This window comes from Megalops cyprinoides, chromosome 16, assembly GCF_013368585.1.
Source record: "Megalops cyprinoides isolate fMegCyp1 chromosome 16, fMegCyp1.pri, whole genome shotgun sequence".
NCBI classification, from domain to species: domain Eukaryota; kingdom Metazoa; phylum Chordata; class Actinopteri; order Elopiformes; family Megalopidae; genus Megalops; species Megalops cyprinoides.
In genome coordinates this window covers 24,638,282-24,661,350 of record NC_050598.1, presented here as the reverse complement: position 1 = coordinate 24,661,350, position 23,069 = coordinate 24,638,282, and the positions used below count along the sequence as shown (strand labels likewise).

General features: G+C 43.8%; 1 protein-coding gene across 6 annotated transcripts; it reads right to left on the bottom strand.

Moving 5' to 3' along the window:
- Positions 1 to 127: 127 nt before the first annotated feature.
- On the bottom strand, positions 128 to 22,574 carry sept6 (septin 6). 6 transcript variants are annotated; one of them, XR_005005505.1, is made up of 11 exons: positions 22,497 to 22,574; positions 19,797 to 19,911; positions 16,693 to 16,888; positions 14,459 to 14,645; positions 11,858 to 12,019; positions 9,973 to 10,069; positions 8,714 to 8,882; positions 8,165 to 8,297; positions 7,724 to 7,914; positions 6,551 to 6,607; positions 3,465 to 4,523 (listed from the first exon to the last, which is right to left on the bottom strand). XR_005005505.1 is itself a non-coding variant. In XM_036547573.1 (11 exons), exons 1-10 carry the CDS (start codon positions 22,524 to 22,526, stop codon positions 6,057 to 6,059), a joined length of 1,284 nt encoding a protein of 427 aa, XP_036403466.1. In that variant the 5' UTR covers positions 22,527 to 22,574; the 3' UTR covers positions 3,465 to 4,523; positions 6,012 to 6,056. The 6 variants fall into 6 exon arrangements, 5 of the variants coding, with proteins under 5 accessions (XP_036403463.1, XP_036403461.1, XP_036403466.1 ...); XM_036547573.1 differs by lacking the exon at positions 6,551 to 6,607 and adding an exon at positions 6,012 to 6,060; XM_036547570.1 differs by lacking the exons at positions 3,465 to 4,523; positions 6,551 to 6,607 and adding an exon at positions 128 to 1,352.
- Positions 22,575 to 23,069: the final 495 nt, after the last annotated feature.

Sequence of the window (23,069 nt, the reverse complement as noted above, 5' to 3'; positions counted from 1 at the left end):
AAAACTGGATCAAAAGAGAGACAACTCAATCTGGAACAGCTGAAAGTAACACTGAAATATCCCAAAAGAAAACATTCAACGTGACAGCAATGATCACTAGAGGAATCCAGATGAAAAAAGACTCAAAATATGGAAGACACAAAATATGGATTAGTTGGGTGATACACAAAGCACAATGCATTAGATGCTCTATATGTGGCCTACATGGTATTTAGAAAATGGATTTTTGATACACTATGGGGAAGCAAAATTCCTTTTCACTAAAAATGAATTTGCCATGTGCATGACTACTTTACGTTCACAAGTGGTTATTAAATAGAAAAAAAAACATAATTTGAGCTCTTTGTATGGTTACTTATTATTCTCTTTTTAGTCATCTCTGGCAATATTTCCATGTCTTTAGAATGAAATATGTAGTCCACCAAACAGACTAGTCTTATAGTGGTGCAAAGGGATAGACACTGAACTCTAGTCTTCTGGGATATACAAACGGGCACACAAGCCTTCTTTGGGTTTTTAGCAAGATCACAGCCAGGCTATACACATGGTTTGAAAATGTAGCCCTTGAAAAAGTGAGTTTGGGGTAAGTGGGAAAAAACTTTATTGTGAACTGCTCTTCTTAGGATAGATTTACTTCAAAAAAGTAAACAGAAATGCTCATCTTTTTAAGTGAACCAGTCTAAATGAAATTGTACCTATATTAAGAGCCCTCCTTTTGTGAGAACGTACATGGCAATTTTATAAGATTTGTTTGCATAACCATAATTGTTATAGTGTGGATTTATTATTTTTTGGATAAAATAAATAATGAAATACTTAAAGGCTTATGAGTACCCTACAAAGTGTCATATCTGATGCAAAAATGACCCTGTGGAAAAAGCTCTTTGAAGAAGGCTTACCAAAATTGTTGGTATCTTACAAAATTTCATGCTTAAACTTGTTTCTCTACACAGACAGTGTGGTAGTTAAGATTAGGCCACAGATATCCATTAGTGTAAGAGATCTGCGGTAATGCTGCAGAAGAAACTGTTGTCGCGCTGACCGTCCCAGAAATCCTGCCCCTGACACACCTGCAAGACAGAGCTGAGGATCCCACTGCTCTCACTCCTGACTGACCAATTCTGCTCATGTGACATCACTAGTTTCTCCAAAAAAAAACAAAACAAAACAAAAAAAATACCATGTAAGGCCTACATATGGCCGTGCTCAACGGGGTGGATGAGGTGGTTGCGAAAAAGTAAATTTAAGGGGGTTGATGGGGTGAGGAAGGAATGAAGAGGAAATGGGTGCCTAGTTCTTTTGGAAGCTGCAATCCCCTCTTCAGACAGGAGCCCAAGACAGATTAAAAGAAGCTAGAGAGAGAGAAAAAGAGAGAGACAAGGGCATGTTAACCAGGAGAGACAAAGCAGCCAAAGAGAGCAGCAGCGCCTGTGGAAGGGGAAGGTTCAGAGGTCATAAGACAGGGGTTACACAGAGGATTGCCAAAGCGGACATTGTATCTAGCATTTCCCCACCCTTGCTGTGAGTTTCTGGCTCTCTGATTCCCTGCTTGTCCCTACATTGTGCCACAGTTGATTTTTGTACTCCGGTGCATGCAACAGCCTGTAGAAGGGTAAAATCTGTTCACATGATGTTAATTTTAGCAGAACCAATTAACAGTCTACTGTAGATGATAAAGAGAGGCAGAAGTTCTTCTCCAAATTGATACCTTTAGAGACAATCATCAGAGTTAAAGGGATCATTAAGATATTTTAAGTATTTAGACTGAAATAATTAAATATCCTTTTAGCCTTGTGGTGTGAGCTGGCCATATTAAGTCTTGCAAAATACCATGTTTATAACGGTATAATTGATAATCAATTTAATATCCTTCACTGCGGCAAGTCAGATCGTCTTTTCTGTTCATTAGCAGAAAGTCATAGATTAAAAACGATATAAAAAACGAAATACTCTGAAAAAGTACATCACTCAAAATTAAATTCTCCCTAATACTACACTACTGTTACTAAGTGCGCACTAACAAAAGCTCTATTCCTGAAACTATCAGGATGATGGAGTGTACTAGTTAATTGAATAAAGGTGTGACAGATCACAGCAAGTGCCTTGATATCTGAGGGGGAAATTCAAAAAAAAGTTGAGCAAGAGACATGCTTTAGTCGCCAAGTAGACAGACAACACGGTTAGTGCTGTGGTTAAACATCAGGTGGAGCTGCATAACGTATTGCTCGACAAAGACAAGTGAGGTGAAGATTTATCAATATCCCAATGGGAGCAGGGTCCACACTTGCTCTCCTTGGGCATAGGGTCACATTACCCACAGTGCCAAGGCCTGGGGGGGGTGTGGAAACTACTCTGTGCAGAGCCAGGGATTACTGCAAAGGAAAGTAAATACACACACGGCAGTGAGCAGGACGGTTAGAGGAGGCGGGTCACACACACCAGGCTCCAACCCTCGCACCGCCCACAAAACCCACCGCAGGGCCCCAGAAATGCACCCCCACCACCAGCAAGAGCAGAAAAATCAAAGCAGCCCAGGGGCCTGGGGGGGACACAGCAGCCTGCAAGGACTATAAGGGTATGAAATCACACCCACACCTCAAGCGAGAAGCAAAGGCAGACGTGGAGAGCTGCTACACCTCACATATAGTTATTTTTGTTTTGTTGGTTTTCACTCCTCCAGTGGTGTCAGACATCACAGTCTGAGAGCAATGACTGTAAGATGGGAACAGTGGAACACGGGGTACATTTATAGAGTGTCATCACAGAACACAACTAATGTGGCATGGAAGTTGCACCCTGGGTTTCACAGCAGCTTCTGAAACAGAGACGTATGGATTACGGCACAGCCATCGAAAGCTGGGAAATTAGTCATTCAGAAATCGAGAGCGATCTGCGTGTTCTCAAAGTTGTGTTTAACGATACATATCACCCTTTCCCATGCACGGAAGTGAAGGACATGGAATCAAAGACACAGAGATGAGACCACAGTCCCTTATCTTTTAAATGGTTGTCATATGCCATCTGAGAAGAAGTAGTGAGACTGGCTGTTCCCCTGAGGGGGCAGACTTTGAGAACATCCGAAATGCTCAAGCCATCATTATCACCATCCCGATGTGCTGCCGGTGAGATTTCTATGATTCATGACAAAATAAGAATAGATTCACTACCACTCCTTTACAAGCCCAGGAGAGAGCATAAATCATAAATCTGAAATATAATAATCACACACTTTCTGTGTCACACACACACACACATATATGCACACACCCACACAGAGTTCCACTTGCTTATGTCCCAACAGCTACAGTGTAAATTAAAAATCCTTACAGTACCTCTTTTAAAAAGTAATTACTCTTTTCTCTAAATAAATTCATCCATAAATCTTGGAAATTGCAGATATAAAACCACAGTATATTTTTTTAATGTAAACACAATGATTTTGGCAACAACTAAAATGGTTGGTGTATATTGCAGTTTATTCAATTTTTTAAAAGAAATAGTACGTATTTTCTGTGAAAACACTAACACACGTGCAATACTGGTCCCTTCAAGTTATTTGGTCTTATATTCAGTTGAAAATGTGCTTCTATATGTATAAAAAAGTCACAAGTGGTTTTAAAAGCACTGACGTACAGAGAATACATTTAACTAGACTGTTGCCATGGTGACAACTTCCCTATTTAACACAAGTGTGCTTATAGCGCATTTAAAACAAGACAATGAGGTATGGCTGGAGATGACTACTGAGTATTAATACTGCATCTGCACATGCACCATGTTAAAACAAAACTGAACATTGCCCGATAAAGTTATTAGAACTCGCATTCCTGAAGGCAAATGCGTTCCAATTTACTCCAATTTTCAGACTTTTACCCCAAACTAGTACACTGAACACTTGACACGTTTCAAAGACATGTCAAACAGGTATGCTGATTCACACTGTAGCATTATTAACCTGGAAAACTCTTTGCCGTGAAATTAGAGAGACTGGCACCTTCAGGATGCATGCAATAACGTTAGTCTGGTGTGGCAATGGAGTGGCTGGATCATGCTGCCAGGCCACCTCCATGGGTGCAGGTGCCTAACAGCATCCTTGCTTTACGTCAGACCGCGGCCAATGTTCGTTTCATTTCAAACCATCCACAAAAACTCCTGCCTTGCACAACAGTACACACACGTGTTATTGTTACAGCACACTCTAGTCATGCAGAACAGATAAAGACAAAACAAAACAAACAAAAAAAAGAGTTTATTAAAATGAGAATCTAAGAAAAAAAAATCCTTTAAAACTGTCTAAGTCAAAATAATAGTAACAAAATGGCATCTTTAGGTAATAGAATGTGGTCTGAGTCAAGAGTTCCGTTCACAGTTCTGGCTGGCTTCTTCCACTGAGCATGGGCATGTTTGGGGGTTGGGAAATGAGGGAAGGGGGAGGACACAGAACAGCATGGCTCAGGAGGGATGGGGGGGGTCAAAACTCATTCACAGCTGGCTGGGGGAGCACTGTCTACAGGAAGCCTGAACTGGAAATGAAAGAGAGGGATGATTAATGCTTCCTATGGGTTACAGCAACACTTTAAATATATATAATTTATTATAAAACCATAAATGATTAAAAAAAAGTTTCCGTTAGTAATAGGTTATCATGCAAACACAGATTCTGAACAGCACTTTGGGAAAATGTGGAAGTTTGAATAGGATGCCTGCATCAGTTCAATGACTTTGATGTCATCAATTGTACTTTATGTTTTTCTGTTAATTGAAAGTGAGAATTCCCCGGCCACAAGAATAAATGTTTTCTAGCTGTATGATGATTATGTCCTCTTTTAAACATAACAATTCATAGCATAAGAGGAAGGAAGAAAACAAGAAATTAAACCCTACTTTAACTTTAATTAAATTTTTTACACCTTTCTAATCTTTTGAAACCCTCAACAAATGACTGGATAGAAAGCTCGATTCGGTTTCTCATTGGCAAAATTGGTGGGCTTGTTCTTCCTTTTTTGAGGTCACACCACTCTCTTTGAAGGAGCGAGAGAAAAAGCAGTGTGATAGTGGGATAGCACTATCCCACACAACTGTTTCCTGCTTCACACCCCGCCTGTGTTCCATCGATGCCAAGCAGATAGCTGACGGCCTCCATGTTTACGGGAGGAACAAAGCCTACATAGGAGTGGCTGAGACCAGAATGTGGAGTAACCATCCTCTGGCTCTTCTCTGTCTCCCTGTGTGTGTGTGTGTGTGTGTGTGTGTGTGTGTAGAATGGAGCTTCCACTGAGAAAACAACCCAAACAATTTTAAAATCCAGCAGAACAAAGATTTGTCCTGAGGGCAAGTGCAGCACCAGTGTGGCCCTAATATCGGAGCTCCTATCTGAACGGCCTTTTGTGTCTGTGTCCAGTGGTGGGCAGGGGATGTTACAATAGCGGGCTGTTACAGATGCGGTGGGAGACTGGGGGAGCTCGCCACTGGGGGGGACTAATGGACTCAGTGCCAGGCACGGGGGCCGAGGAGCGGGGATGTGATTTAGTGCTGCCGGGGCTGAGTCCTCCTGCTCAAACGCTGTGCACTGTGGGCCTTTCAGGAGATTCACTCTCCAATCCCAGGCTCTGAAGAAAAAGCTTTTGTGCAGATGTGTGTTTACAGATATAAATTTGCTAATGGGGATTCAGAAAACTGTCATTCCCAGTATTTATCTGTGTGTGTGTATTCTAGAAGATGTCTACCTGCTGCACTGAATCTTGAGGTTCTGGGCTTTGCTGAAGCTTGCCAACACATTCACATCGGGTACTGTTTGTATCATTCACAGAATTAAATGGTGTTGCATAGAACAAACTGTCCTCAAACTATCACATTTTATTTCAGGTCAAAGGACTTCCCTACAGAGGGTCATAATCTTGAAATTTTGACTTTTTGGGGGAGGCTGGGGGGGCAAACTTGGTCATTGGGACATCCATTCTTTCTGTTCTGGACAGGGTTGGATAGGGACAGAATCAGTGAAGGAGCCTTACCAGGTCTCTCATGCAGCATGCAGAATGCAGCATGCAGGGAAGGGGTTAACTGGAAAACAATATACAGACACACACACACACACACACACACATATACACACATGTAACATCACATCACCTCCACAGCTTCAAAGGAGACATGCCATGCTCAAGTCGCTGGGTTACTGGAAAAGCATTGCCAAGTACTGCATACCTTCACTATAGTATGTCCTTACATGGTACGAGTGTTGTGCAGTGGGTTCAAAAATATACTGAGTTACAAACATAGAATGTCCTTAAAGCTCTAAATGCATTAACTGAAAAAATCGGCACAGTATGTGTGGGGAACTCACAATGTTAGATCAGTAGCCCATCGACATGTGGTTATTGGAGATGAAAATGAATGAATAATGAATCATGTAGACTGATACAAAAGAGAACGGTGTGGTGACAAGGAAAAAAAAAAAAAAAAACACAAGCAGGCTGCTATTATCAGCTCTGAAGCGCCGAGATAAAATGGCAGAGTCAAGTTATCTTAAAGGGGAAAAAAAAAAGAGAACCTTCTCAGTGCAAGTGTCTTCGTCCTTTCTAACGCCTTGGTGATGAGGTCAAATCAGCTTGAATGCACAACCAGGGGTGATTACCAATAGGAATGGGAAACAGAGGCCATTGTCAACACAGCTCCGCCACCTCCCTGCCTCTCCTCTCCCAGTACAGACCCACAGTCCCCACTGAAGCCTGACACAGGGGTCTGTGACGGGGTACAAAAAGTGGTGGAGCTGCTCCATGCCCACACACCAATAAGCTGCACTTTGAAAAGACCATTACGGTGTTTCTGACCCCAAAAAATGCTTTCACCCAGCGTGTGCTTCACCGAGTTGGACAATCCAATGCCTAAAACCTACTAACACATGATTAGGATAACAGACTCACGGAACCAGTTGACATATGCTAATAAGGTATGAACAATTAATCCTAAATGGCAGAATAGGCAGCATGAAGTTATACAGTCAAATCCTAGCCAAACCTACATTCAGTTAAGCCCTTCCGTGCCAAGACAGGCTCTGGGTAAAGCTATGGCTATGGCTATTCTCACTTGTAATTCATTAGTGAAAAGTAAACGGTATGTAGTGTCCTGTGTGTTGACGGTTCCATACCTCTTCAATAAGAAAATGTTTGGACCATATTAGTGTCGGACACCAGAATGGCTCAAATAACAACAAAAACAAAACAGTGCTTACTGATGTGAGTGGAGCAAACCAAAACTGTGCTCAAAATACCCTTTACACATGGAAAAAAAAGATCAATAAATGCAAGGATACATAAGTGATAACTGGTTTGTGCTGAAGCTTCAAATCTAAGGTGCTGTTCATAAAATAGTGTTTCTACATGCTCTGTAAAATGGTTCACATTTAACACAAAATAAGATGACATTCTCACACAGGGACATAAAACAGCATCCTATCCCACCCTAGGATCCTAAAACATTAGGGCCAGCTGCAAAAGAAAAAGGGTTGGCCTGCCTATTGACTGATTGATTCAGCGCAACATAGTTAATTTTCTGTATGAGGACTCCTTCATGTAAAGGCCCATGGTACTCCAAGGGCAAGGGAGTGGTCAAGACATGTGACATCAGGGTTTCTCCGCTCCGGTGTACCTAGTAGTAATTTTAAGGCTGTCAAACATCAGCATCTGTGTGAAGTGGACCGAGCGATGCGGAGAGCAATACTTACTTTTTCCTCTCCTTTTCTCTCTTAAGTGTGGTGGAGCCCCCTGCCTGCTGAGCCTGGGACTGCAGCAGCTCGGCAGCTGTCTTCCTCTGTTTGAAGGCGTTGAGCTCGTCGTCCAGGGTCTTCTTCTTGTCCTCCAGCTTCTTCTTCTCATCCTGGTGCAGCTTCTTAAGACGGTCAAATTTTTCGTGGAGCTGTGAGTATTGTGGGCACAGGGATTAGTCTCCATGGTAAGTATAAAAAAAAAAACAACTAACCCAGGGTGCAAACAACAAAGTGTCATGATTCCGAGGCTCACAGACCAGACAGGCAGACCCAGGATTTTGTTTATGTGACTCAGAAATTTTCACTCACCAGGCTTAGTTCCTGGCACAAAAATCAGTGGATGAATTGCGGGTGTACTGCATGTGCTTGCACACACAAGCGCACACAAACACACAGTACCTCCTTTTCGGCCTCCTTCAGCTCCGCTTCCTTCTCCTTCACTCTCTGGACGAACATCTGCCTCATCTCCTCCTCCTTCTTCTGCAGCTCACCCATGAACTCATTCCGCTTGGCCTCGTACGTCTCCTGCAGGCTGAAGTGGGCGCGCGGAGGGACAGGAAAGGCCATGAGGACATATGGGTTAACATTAAGACATGTTTCTGTGGAGCTTCTATGGTATTTGCACTAAATATGGGGGGAAGGTGGGCAGCAGCGTAGCATTGTGGTAAGGAGCAGGACTTGTAAGCTAAAGGTTGCTGGTTTGATTCCGCCCTGGAGCGCTGCCACTGTACCCTTGGGCCAGGTACTCAACCCACAGTTTCCTCGGTAAATATCCAGTTGTATGAATGGGCAACATTTAAAAATTGTAACCTATGTGATAAGATAAGAGTGTCTGCTAAATGCCAATAATAGTAATTTAATGTAATTTAATGTAAAATATGAATGGAATAGTACCAGAGCTCTGTGGCACATCACAGGACACATTGAGAGAGTGTGGCGTCTCCTCACCTGAAGGGTTTGCTGTCGGGGTCCGTGTCCTTGAAGCCCATCTCCTCCAGCTTGCAGCGGCGGTACAGCTCGTAGTGGCGGGTGTGCGTCTGCTCTCGCAGGTCCTCCATGTTCACCCGGATCAGCATCTCCCTCAGCTTCACAAAGTCGCAGTGACTCTCGTTCTCCACTGTGGGCGACACCGCAGCCCCCATTCACACACCCAGCATCAGCATCTCCCTTCTCTCTGACCCAGTCACACTGACTCTCATCCTCCACGGTCAATGACATGCATGTATGCCAGCATCCTTTTACTTCCTGTAGCTGGTCAATTTGAAGCTCTCACCATAGCAGTGACCCACATGCAGGCCCCAATAAGCCGTGGCATCATGCACAGTCAGAGTGGTGAGGTGACATGCAATGTCACAGGCAGCTTCAGGCCAGCACTATTGTATTTCTGTGGTGGAGAACGGCCCGTGACCACACATACATGCACACACGCACACGAGCGCACACACACACACACACACACACACATACATTCAGACAACTGCATTCATGCATGCACACAAGCACACACACTATCTGATACAGACTCACTAACCAGTGAATTGAGTACATGGGAAAAGGGCACCACTGTCATTTATGGGGATTTATGAGGACATAACCATGGCTTTAAAGTCACTTTCAGGTCAATACATATTACATTAATATGTGCTCATTTAATTCTACACATACATTTCACGTTTTTACACATAACACAGTTGCATTGTATATGCAAGAGAGTGATATAAATAATATGTTGACCCAGTGTAGTCTAATGATTATCAATAAATCAATTAAGTAACATAAATATTAATGACATGACTTCTATTGAAATTTCCATTTAAGCAACACGAATGACTCAAAAAAGCGGCGTGGCATTTTCCCAATCTGGATGAACAAGTGCTTAGTGCTCCACCTTGAACAGACAAACACCCTTTAAGGCACCCTGCGTGAGAATGCATGTGTGTGCATGTGAGTGTGAGTGTGTGTGTGTGTGTGTGTGTGTGTGTGTGTGTGTGTGTGAGTGTGTGTGTGCGTGTGCGTGTGAGTGTGAGCGTGAGCGTGAGCGTGCGTGTGAGTGTGAGTGTGAGCGTGTGCGTGAGTGTGCGTGTGCGTGTGCGTGTGCGTACACCATTGATGTGGACAACAGAAGAAGAGAGCAGCAGCCCAAGGGCCAAGGCCCAAGGCTGGAACGTGCTTATCTCATTTCCTGTGCAGGACGTGACGCCTCTTACCCTGCACTATCCCCCAGGGGTACTGCCTCGCTTTCACCATTTTATTCCCCATCTTCACTTCCTCAGTGCTGCCCACCACTGCGAACGGCAAATGGCCCTGCAGAGTCACAGTGAGGAGACACATCCATAAGCACACATGCATACAGGCTTCTATCCATATTCAGATATATGCAGATTATTTTGCATGACATTATTTAGTGTTATACTTCCATTTTATTAGCATTGCATGGTGCACACATTACACGTTAAGACACATTATAGCAACCAAACCAGCTCTGCACACGTTATACTGTTCATCAGTAATGACATATCAGCCACGATAACAAGATATTTAAAGATTTTTTTACACATGTATCAGAAACTTCAGAATGCACACTTTTTTTATCATTCCCTATGGTCACCAAGGGAACACCTGATTAAATCCTGAAAGCTGAAACTGTGGTGTGGTATTCTGACCTGAATTCTATAATTGCAATGACAAGCAAGAAAACAGGAATCTGCTGAAGAGGCAAATCACTCATGACAGGACAAAGGGAGCTCAGTTTGGTAAATAAGGCTCTGAAAAACATGCGCAACAGCCCCACACCTCTTACACGTCAAACCAACAGGACGCTCTCTATTTCGCTATCACTTTCACATTGACATGTTCAATACTGTTTTTCACCAGGTTTATCAGGCAGTGTCTGATAACGGCCACTTCATACCTGACATGTTTTTCACTAGGATTCATCAGGGGAGTACATAGCAGACATTTCAGCGCTGTGTGTGTGTGTGTGTGTGTGTGTGTGTGTGTGTGTGTGTGTGTGTGTGTGTCTGTGTGTGTGTGTGTGTGTGTGTCTGTGTGTGTGTGTGTGTGTGAAATCTCTGTCAAAGCGCAGGGCGCCCGAGCTTGTGAGACAGACGTGACGGAGGTGTCGGCCTCATTAGCGCCATGTTCGGTGTGAGCTGGGTCTGAGCTGAGGCGGTGCCGGCCGCAGTGTGACGGCGTGGGGTGTAACGCTTCCTCCCTCTCAGAGGAATCGCAGACACAGCCCAGCTAATGGGCGGGCAGCTGATGAATGTGTCCTGACACACATAGGCCGAGAGCGCACATCCGCTCTGTACTGAGCAAGGGGTGGGGGTGGGGGGGGGGGGTGATTGTGACGACTGTCTGTGTGACCTTGTGCTGGGTCAGGACGGGGAAGGGGCGGCGATATTGGGAATGTGTGGGAAGAAAATGATTCATTTAAATCAGACGTACACTACTACACTACCCTCTCCACATTCACGCTCTCGCTCGTCTCCCCGCACCCGGGCTGTGCTGCTGCTGTGTTTATTCGTCAGCAGTAATGGGCACTTCCTGCAGTAAACACGTCTGATCTCTCTCTCTGCTCCCTCTGTGCTGCGGCTTCCTGGCTCCAGGCAAAGGAATGCGGCACACCGACAGTTCAAAGCAGAAAGACTGCCTGCATAAAGCCGCGCGTCCTGCTCTCGAGACTGTAAGATCACTCCGTCTAAAACCCAAATTGTTTTGACACAAATACAAACAAACACGCCACCCATCTCTCAGATGATGGCAAAATTATCATCCTGTCTATACACACTATGAGTAGAATAAACACGTCTCTGTCTGGACCAATGTAACAGCTTTCAACACAGAAATAACCACTTCCAACATTCTCTTCTTGAGCAGTCCCTCCTGTACCACACAGACACAGTCATCACGAATATGTATTACACCTCATTAGTAATGCAAATGAATTGAGCAATAATAACCATAATTAACATCCCCATACTTAACTGATCATTAACCTAATGAGCACTGAAAGAAGTGTGAGGCCACAGAAGCATCACAGTACGATTAATGAGGAGCAGCTGGAATAGGGGCAGACAAAGGCCTCCTTACGTTCATGGTGGAGTTGATCTCCGCCACCGTCTCATCATCGGTGGGGAACTGGTAGATCTGCACGCCGTTGCTGACCAGCTCGCTGGTGATCTTGATCTTGAACTTGGCGAGCTCACTTTTGGAAATGGCGTCCGACTTGGCGATGATCGGGATGATGTTCACCTGCGGGCCAGTATTCATATTGAGGTTCACAGGCTCAACAACTCACAGACTTCAGAGCCTAAATCCTGAATGTCACGTCTCGTTAAAAATACATGGACTTCTGTCTGACTGTGTGTATGTCAGTGTTAAAATTGGCCTTTAGTATTCAGACAAGGATAAATTTCATACTGGGTTTACAAACCTGAAATAAAAAAATAACAGCAAAATGTCCATGTCACACAAAATACATGAATAAGAAAATAAACAGCAACAATGCACTTCTTCCCACCCTGTTCTCTGCTAGACACTAATGTACATTTACCACCCAAATTATTCAGATTACCACAGGTACCAGCATGTTAGATAACAATGCATAAACGCTTAAAATGAACACCATCACCCGGACAGTGTAGCGAAGAGCCGCTCCAGGGTACTCATGGTCTGCGGCACACAGCCCACAGACCTATGTGCAGACCTCAGCTGTGTTACTGCAACAGGATCTGGGCCGTTTCTCAACAAGCCTCCTCCGTAATTCTGAGTCACTGTCCGCCTCACGAGACACACAGGGAACATCTGGCTGGGGCCGGATCAAAAATAATCTCCAAGATCCCCGCTGCACCCACTCCCTTCAGCCTTTTTGTGCCCTTGTTGGAATGCCTCAGTTTAAAATAAGCGGCCATGTGGGAGAAACTGTAAGAGCCCGCAGTGATTATGCAATCTCAGTCAGAATGACATGTTAAAATGTCTTAATGCTGCTGCCTTAGAATCGCAGTTATGGTACTGCTTCTGCACTTACAGTGACACTGCACTTGTGCTGCCGTTTCCACAAGCCTGATCAATACCTCAGTTACTAGTCTATCACTGTTCCCTCAATAATCATTACGATTGCAATGAGTTGTGCTATGCTCAAAGGACAATTATCAACCATCCTGGTGCAGTGACCCATAAATTAGATCGAACCACAAAAAGAGCAAGCCAAATTTAGGCAAAACATTTGTGCTCCCGTTCTTGCTTTTTTGTTGCTTCTTAAGTGCTGTAAAAATGATGAACCATGCACTCACACGCTGTCTTCATTATGTAATATGTAGTACCACAAATAGGTTTTCAGGGACGTGAGAAAAGAGAAATTTTAATTAACCTACTTGCTTGATCTTGAAGGGAAGTCTTGAGGGAAAGTTGCACTGATGATCAGCGATGAATAGAACAGCTGGTTGTGTTTACCATGGCTGTGCCAATTTTGGTTCCTGTTTTGCTGAGTTTTAAAGTAAACTATTTGTTTTTTGTAAATATTCTCATCCCCGTTGTTTTTACGGGCAGTGCATCGGACAGCATGGTCACAGGAAGCAACCACTTTTGATGGCCCAGTTTATCAGAAAATTTTTGTGTCTACCTCAAGGAGGATTAATGCCTCTTACAGTGCATTTTCTGAAATGCCACACTTGACTCTTGCAGTCTTAGTCAAGCCTATAAGTTAAGGTGAGCAAGAAATGAACTAATCTAGTCAGGTCATATGTAAATGTCTGTCTCTGTTGATTTGACCCTTTAGGTTCCCTTAGAAGAGTTTCCAGAAAGGGGCTGGGAGGAAGGGTTCTGAGAATGGGTGCAAACAGCCTAGTTTTGGTGAACACTGGCTTGTCACTCAGAGTCCACCCCAGAGCACAGACGGCAATAAGGGGGATCCAGATTCCTGTAATGTTATCTCGGACAGAGAACAGCACCCTGCCATGCCATTTTCCCAGCAGATAAACCTGGCGATCGGGGCCGAAGGGATGTGTACAAAAGACAGCGTCTGCTCTGGATTGAGCCGCTGGCGGGCACAGCTGGTCAGGCAGTGGGAGGGGCCAGTGAGTGGGCCTTTGTTCACAAACAGAGGCCTTGGGAGGCCTATGCAAATACGGCCCTTTGAGCCGCCCGGAGCTCTGAATGGTCGCCGAGACAACAGCGGCCCTCGCCCAGGTTTTACACAGCAGACCCTGCACAGTCGCCAACACTGTGCCGCGTCCGCCCGGCCAGCCGCCCTCCTACGAGACAGACACCCATCTGTGCGTGGTCTGGGAATACTGAGCAATGGCTGGAAACAAAGGAGCTCATTGACAAATTTGCGACCCACAAAAAAAAAAAAAAAAAAATAGTAACAAAGCTGTAGACCATTGAAGGTGGCCGCATCCCTGACCCAACTGAAGACATGTTAAGATCATAGTAATCTCGTGCTCACATTCACTGGCCTGGAAGTGCTGTTAGCCTGGGGGTCTGACACTGTTGCTCATTCAACGTGAAAGGACACACCTCTATTCTCTTGTACTTGAAGTAACTCTGGATAAGAGCATCTGCTAAATGAATGCAATGTAATGTAATCACTTTGGTCAATTTATAAAACAGCAATGGGGCTTGTACAAAAGTGTGCCTCTTGTAAATGCCCCTCCTGACCTCCCAACCTGTTCCTCCCAACCAAACCCTCACCTTGCTGTCCAGCTTCTTCATAGTGACCAGGTCCAGGGACTTGAGTGAGTGCCCTGTGGGGGCGATGAAGTACAGGCAGGCGTGGATGCGCGTGTCGTGGTAGCTGTGCAGCGTGCGCTTAATCTTCAGCTCCTCCTGCAGGTAGGCCTCGAACTGGGCGTCGATGAACTCCACAATGGATTTGAAGCTGCGGAGATGGGAGGGCAAACATTTGGGGCGCTGAGCGAAACTCAATGAATAAGGAATTTGACCTCACCTCTTACTGAATCAGCGGCTTTGTTTCCGAACCTGGGGGACGAATAAAACGGCGTATGCATAAAGCAGAGAAAAGCCGCCCCTGTGGCGCAAATAATTTAGCCTGTTATTTTATTAATGCGCAATAATGAATCACGGCAGAGGGCCCGTCCTGGCCTGGAATAAACGTGGATCTGGTTTCAGAGCCGACCTCCCCCCCATCTGTGTCCTGATTTCTCTCGGGCTGCACTGTGCATCTGCTACGCGCCTGCTTGTTTCCTACATATGGAGGCTGTTTACGCCCCTATAACCGAAGATGGAAAAACGCGTCTTGAGCTCGAGATTAAAGAGGCCGTCTGCGCTTTATTTCCACAGTGTGTGTGTGAGGGAGGACTGGGGCAAAAGTGAGAAAATGTCTGCGTGAGGAAACCGCTGAATGCAGGGAAATGTGCCTCATTATAGGAGAGACATCAGAGGGAAATGCAGGGGGCATCTGGGACCCAACAGATCACCGAACGCCTGCACGATCAAAGCGAAACCTTGAGCCATGGCAGAGATAGAGGGCTGTTGCGCAGCACAGCCGAAAAGCTGGTTTCAGTTCCTGCCTGATGCATTCACTTGCGTGTCTCTGTCTGCTCGAGTGTGCTCCCTGTCTGCTTGCATTAAGGATGTGGCTATCACATGGTCAGCTGGCTTGCTCCAGTAATGACGACATTTTTGAAATGTGAGCAGGGCCCTGCATGACGGTTCCCACAACATGACACTGCCCCCTCCTCAGGCATCACACGCTTAGGTCTGGGGCTGTAACAGACACAGACGCGTGACATCACCCTTTGATGTTTCACTGGAGAGAATACGGCATATCAGATGACAGGGGAGATCAAAGAACAGAGCCCTGGCACCCAGAGATCCTACTCTCACCAGAACACCCTGCTCATATGCACAAATATATTTGAGTTGAGGGTCACTGATTCTTCAAAGCAAAGATTTCGACCCAGGACTTGGTGATAAAGGTTTTTCAGTATTTAATGGTTATAGGACTCGTGTTCAGTGAAACAGACAGTGAAACAAGGTTATGACCTCCAATACCTATGCAAGGATTTACATAATCACATTGATTTAAACAAAGATGCTGAACATTTAAGCTCTGATAATTAGTCTTTAACCCCACCACAACTGTCCAGCCCAGGGGACTGGACCATAGATTGTGCAATTGAGAGAATTTCGCACATATGAGTGTAGGGTATCTTCAAACTTAAAGATTTCAGCTTATTATGGAAACAAAAAAGTCATTGTGCCATGTTTTAGATTCAAATCTTATGACCCCAAAGGTAGAGCTGAAAGATGATGAATGCTATACAACACAAGACACATCTAGGTTTGAATGAATTTATCATGGTCTACCTAGTCTACAGTCCTACACCCAGACACACACACACACAACTACTACTGCAGGAGACAGGAAGAGAGAGAGACTGTGAACCATGTAATCAATGAGGTTAAAGGTGGGTTGGGCCCGGGGTGTTAGTAGGTCTGCGGTTCTCATGCACCAGAAATAGAGCATGTTTGAGTGCCTGAACACCATGACGCATGCAGTAAAAAAGACCCTCAACTCTGCACAGTTTGAGAGCGAATTTACAGCGGGATAAAATTTCAGTGTGTCCATGTGTCATTCCAGTAGCCTTTGGCCCTTACGTGTATACAAGACAATGGCGCCCCCAAAGCATATGGGCAGGGAGACTGGGGGAGGGAACAGGAGAGCAGAGTCTCAGCTATAGTGGTCGAGCAGTTATGGTGTTATTCTATAAGGAAGGCAGAGGACGGCAAAGTGAACATGAAATTCCAATGAACTGAAAGCACAAAACTAGGCATTCCGATATACCAGTAACTGACCAATGCATAAAAGCAATGGAAACATTGACTCCACATCCAGGCCACCCATGAACAATGCTTTGCTGGCAGAGCTACAGTTGCTGCCACCCCCCCCTCCTGACTCTCACCTGTCCTCTTTGTTGATCTGGTCCCCGAAGCCCACGGTGTTGACTACGGTCAGCTTCAGGCGCACGTTGCTCTCCTGCAGCTCGTAGGTGTTGGACTTGAGCTGGACGCCAGGCTGGTTGTGCTGCGTGGGCTCCCCCTCAAACTTGGTGTTGAACAAGGTGTCCATGAGAGTGGACTTTCCCAAGCCCGTTTCTCCTGAGTAACACACACACACATACGCGCACACACACACGCGCACGCACGCACACACACACATAATCAGGCTCCACAGCACAGCCCTCACAACGTGTACTTATTTTTTACATCTGTTTTTATTTTATGAACTCTGTACAGTTCATGACTGTGTTTCTTCCATCCGAAATTCTCTTGTAAAAAAAAAAAAAAAAAAAAGAAAAGCATTGAGTGCTGGCTTGCACGAGCAGCCCACAGTAAACAGAACCATTATGCCTGGCCATGAGAATGTTAATTATACGGTCACTTCACATTTGCCACTTTTCTTTTTTTTTTTTAAAAAGTTACCAGGCAAAGCACCTTCCCTCGGGCCATTCTGCTCTCTAATGTGTCTTTTGGCAAGAAAGCACTAGCTAAAAGTGAAAATAAGATTAGCGGGGAACGTCCTACAGAAATCCGTGAGTGTTTCTGCAATTACTGTGCTCTTAAGATGGGCCAGGTGACCTATGACGGCATACGGCCAGGGCGGAGAGGTGAGAAGAGGTTCTGATTCTTTTTTAAGGGAAAAGCACAGAGTTACTGATCCACAGATGCACTTTGATGAGCACAGAGGCTGACAGCTACTGGAAGAGTGAGTCAGAGTCTCCATCCCCTGTCGAATGAGGAGTACCGCCTCCATCCAGAGAGCACATTGATCACACTTTCATACTCAAAGCACACCAGCAGCACACTCTACTACAGCAGCGTGGGAGAGACAGTGAAGACATACCCAGGAGTGACAAGAGAAACGGACAACTCAGGGCGGCCAAGAGGACAGCCTATCCCCTCCCATTTCCTGAGTTTAAGTCCAACTCGCGTCAGAGTCGAGGGGGTTTTATTCTGGTCTCATCTCAGTGCTCTTCACAGAAACCATTCTGCTGTAACTTGGCAAGAGTGACCGTCTTGTTTGGCAGAGGTCCAGTTCCACCCAAAAAGGAGGCTTACCATCCAGGTTTGGATTAATGTAATCTCACAAATCATGCGAGCTAAAAGTCTCATGAAGACAAATGACTTCAATAAAGAAAAAACCTAACGAAGCCATGATTTATATTTCCATTCATCCGTATCCTTTCTAGTTTTTTTTTGTGCCACAACCACAAAAAGCCTTAGAGCCATATCGATTCTAAACGTTACATAAATTTTGAGTTGGGTCATTTTTCCACACAATCACAGCTAACCAGGAGTAATAATATAGCTTTTTAGTTTCAGCATTTCCTTGCCAAATCAGGACTCAAATTTTAAGTTATTTTACAGTGAGCAAGCAGGCTCGGTTGAATTTATTTTCTCCTTCGTGCAACAGGAAAGCAGCTTTTCAAAGCACAGAGACACTTGCAGGAAACACATCCATCAGTGAGAGAGACACCAAGTCTTGTAAGTCCATTTAAATAAGGCTGCCGTCATAATATTTAGGTTTGGAGGACATATTCCCACTAGTCTTACTTGCTTTTTATTCTCTAATTAACACCAGTGTTCCTTGAGGTTTTATTAATTAGAATGTAAAGATCTAATTATGAACTGTGTCCTTATTTCCACTAAAGGACACAGATATGGTGGGTTCATGTCCTTAAATGGATGTTCTGTATTGACTTTGAACAGGGTTTCCATCTGATTTTTTTTTCTAATATGAAAGAATGAACATTCTGCCACAGCACAATCATTTAAGCAGGACCTTACTTTCAGTGACAGCTGATATTCACATATGGTTGGCACAGTCAAGAGTAAAGGGTATTACAACAATAAAAATGATAAATCTTCCAAGCCCAATTAGGCTCCAGATCCAGAGATGAAGTCTTTGTTGCTATGGTAGTGGCCGATCTGGACCAGCAAAAAGCAGCTAACTGTAACCAGTAAAAAAGCATTACCTTACACAACGTCCTCAGTCCACTGTTGTGGCTGTGACATACTATATGAGGAAATTCCTTACATGGGAGTCAGCCATATAACTCACTTCGGGTGCTCAAAGATTGTAGACTCATTTTGGCAATGCGACCCTTAGTGTTAGTGGCTGCTGCCTTTTGTCATTGTTATAGAGGCAACGTGGAAGAGGAAGTGGGGGAGATGGCTGTTCCCAGCAGCTGTGTGTGCCGAGTTTCTCACACTGAGCTCAGGGTCATGTTTTCACTGTTTCCCCACAGCAAGGCCTCTCCTGTCAGATGTGGACAGACGCACATCCCACTCAGGGCAAGGCAGTTTTAAAATGTCACAGAAAACAGAAGTGCTTGCATTTACATTGCATTAACCAAGCACTGTTAAGGCAGTTTATGTAAAATGACATCAACCAGAAGACAGGAACCAGATATGAGGGACTCACACCCTCAGGAAAACCAGCTCATAGAAGCATCTGGAGACTGTCCAGAACAGTGCAAGCTTTTTTTCCCCTCAGACAACTTCTCAGGCTCAGAGGACGAACCAAATTATTAGGAGACAAATAGACAGAAAAAAGCCCACCAGCTCTTTGCCATTCATTCCACATTTCTGATAAACATAATATGGACAAAATCCAACACACCACCATTTTACTTACACATCTTTCAATTTGGGGCAAGTGAACTTGCTTTAAAAATCCACAATATAAGAAGAGATAGCATTCTTGGCAGAGATAATTTTCACTCTCATTTTTATCTGGCAAGGTACTAAGGGGAGAACCAGACAATGATAGACATTCTTCTAAACAAATAAAAATCATCTTGACCTTACAAGCCATGCGACAGAGTTAGCTGGCAGACTTGTTCATTCAGGATCTACAGTTAGACTTGGAATTAACAGTGAAAGTGAGGTACAGTAATTGGGAAAATTAATGCAACGGGTGTTCTTGACTTAGGCGAAGATGGAACGAAGCCAACAGGAAGCCAAATGCACTCGGGGGGGAGGGGCTATGTTCGGCCTCACTCACCCACGCAGAGGATGTTGAAGCAGAAGCCATGATTGACGGACTTGTTGACCAGCTGGTCGGGCATGCTGTCAAAACCCACATGGCCAGACAAAGGGACAGAGCGTGCGCCTTCTCCCTGCAAGGCAAAAAGCGCAGTAACCATTACCCATGATTCTCCTGGTGAGCTCTGACCCCTTCTTCACCCAGCTCTCATTCCAATTTTCAACTGTAAAACAAAAACTATGAAATCTCCCTCATTACAAAGATTAAGATTAGTATTTAGTGTATGGTACATAGTACAGTAGTGTAAAGTTTTGACAATTAAGCACATTGTAACCTAAATGAGCATATAATGGCATGATGATATGGTAGGGCAATATACTCTGGGCAAAAATCCAACATGAATACACATGAGTTTTATTTTTTAGTTCAATATAATGTGGTCACAATGCTTCGTTTCCTTTTGTTTTACTCACGGGAAGACATTTAACGATCTTTTCTGACTAATTTAGCCTCCCAACCTATAAGATTGTTGAGCATTTGTATAACTGACTTCCTGTTTCCTGTGAGCTACAACGTTCAGATTTGGGCTGTGGAAGTATCTGTGTTAAAATAACGTATTAGACTTCACAGAATGCTTGAAACACTATTGCTGCTGCCAGGCCCACATCATATGCGTGTGTGTGCTTGGACCTCTGAGAAGAGGCCATCGTACCTTCACAGAGGAAATGACAGACACCTTTTTTAATCATTATGAATTGAATTAACAGGGTGTCGTCGTCCCCCCATCACAGTAACCACTGGCTAGAGCCACAGGCAGGAAGTAAAAACTGTGAACAGAAAATCACTTTCATGGAGAGAGCTCAGAATGAAATCATCTGCTGCTTCTGCACACGTTATGTTGCTGTTAAAAGACCAAAGCAAATAATCTGTTAATGCTTTACGATAAAGCGTAGCGAATCATCCCATGGATAAACATGTATTTTCTCTCTCTTCTATCGCCTAGGGAAGTCACAAGACAAGCTGCTCAAGGAATCTGGATCACAAGGTACAGCAATATCCACTCATATGTCCACCAGCGCAAAGCAATCCTTTCAACAACAGCAAACAATAATAGAAATGATTATATGTATCGGTAATATTACTGAATTATATTAAAATAACCAACAAAACATACTGATTAGAAAGTCATTAAACCTGAAAGGCACTGGAAAACATGCACCACACATCCATGAGCAACGCTAAAGTGAGGAAGTGGTTAACTTGCCTGGAATTCTCACTGACTGTTTAAAATAGTTTGCTCAAGAATATGAGATTTGTTGATGTGCTCTCATCAGTCTTGTTGTGTATATATATATTTTAGGCACAGTATCAAAGATACAGTGAGGAAAGCAGCAATTAAAATCTCTATTAATAATCAGCACATTTTAAAAGTACAACAATGACTTCAGTATTTTCACTAAAGATGACAGTATGAGCCCACACAAATGACATCAGTGGTGTGGGAATTTAAGATGGTGTTAGGGGTATGTGTCTAAAACCATGTTTGTCAGGCAAACAGCTCAGACAGCATAACACCTCGCTTGTTATTCGAAACAGGGGGAGTTAGCCTTTCAACGGGGTCCTTTAAGAAACAAGAATGCCAAGAACAAATGCAATAACACTCGAGTTTCATTAGCAGAAATACGCCATACCAAACAGACGGAATACCTTGTTGACAACACAAACATTGTGTACAGCTGCCTGCGTGTGCAACATTCCAGAACCAAATATCTATCTGAGATCAAAGACACATCTGCGCCCCGAATGACATAATGCTCTGTCGCTTACCTCAATCAGGAAAATTCACCACGAAATTTGCTCCGTTCGGGCTAAATCTATCATAATGTTACCAACTTCTCCATATTCTGGACGTCACTTACAACTACAACAATGTGGCACTGTTTTCAAGGCAAATGTCTTGCCCGGGTGCATGAGGTCCTTTCGACCTTAAATGGCAGCCTACGATCTGTTAGATTAAACTGCTAACACATACATAAATATCGATCATTTAACAGAACAGTATTATGTCATACAGTTTCTTTTTACGCTGTACTAACTCAATTCATTCAGTTTTTAGACAACGCCCAGTAGACTAACGGGACTGACTGACATCCCAGAACAATACAATAACGGAATCGAACATTGACCATCCCACACAACTGTGGGTAGATTTTTCACCTAGTTAGCTGCTCGCGAATAAAATCAAGAGCGAAACGCTTCAACACCAAAATACGCGCTACAGTATTCATGTACAGACATTCGAAAATGCACACACTCACAATTTGGTACCTTAGTTAATGGCAGCAAGCATTGCTTACGATATACCAAGCTAAAATGATGTAGCTATCTCCATGTGTGGCTATATGTAACATGTAAACTCAAAATCATGAAAAGAAATCGCGCCGACATACCGTAAATAAATAAATATTCATGGTCCACCAACATTTGTCTATTGTTAAACTGTTCGTTTTAAATTTCGTTTTAATTGCCATTGCCCCACTACCTTACACTCTGCTTTAATGTAATCGGCACATTAACACTGAATATTAAATACAGACCAATATGGCTTTGGCAAAATCATATCACACATACTCAGACAGATATTATGTATCTATAATTATATGCGGATTGCTACAAACCACAGTATCAGCTCTTTCAATGCAATGAAAAAGGACCTACCGCTTGCCGTGCTATCTCCGTAGCCGCCATGGTTAGCTTCTCAATCGAGACCTAAACAGGAAACGGCGTACAGCTCTCCGCATCGAAAGCAGCACAGGAAAATTCATACACCGGAGAATGTACCATTTCTTTCTGACAATTTTCGATGGACACATATGACATGTTTTCCAAGGCAATTACATGAACTGAAAATATACAATTATGCATTTATGTCATTATATTTCTCTTAATTTAAGGAATGATTCCAGGTTAATATTTAATATTGTCGTTTCTACTGATTCGCCCCCTCCTGTTTTCTAAGATGGTTCAATCTGCAAGTAAAAGCGCAAGAAAAGCTTAATTATACTACCATGAGAGAACGTCGACATAACAGTAGTGTAGATCAGAATGTATGTTACATAACAACATATTTGACTCATCTTTAATCATAGCTTACACAGAAATGCAATATTCATGCAAAAATATACAAATATAAACGAATTGTCAAGACACGAACACACTATCTTGTGGGAATTCTTAACATAACATTTACATTATATTGTGTGAGGCCTCATGTTTTAGAATTCGCCATTT

Bases quoted from the DNA above. Each gene is read 5' to 3' on its own strand.
- sept6 (XM_036547568.1), bottom strand. From the start codon at position 22,526: ATGGCGGCTACGGAGATAGCACGGCAAGCG. The intron at 19,912-22,496 runs GTAGGTCCTTTT...TTTGCCTTGCAG, and splicing joins CGGAGATAGCACGGCAAGCG to GGAGAAGGCGCACGCTCTGT. The intron at 16,889-19,796 runs GTGAGTGAGGCC...TGTGTTACTCAG, and splicing joins CTTCAACATCCTCTGCGTGG to GAGAAACGGGCTTGGGAAAG.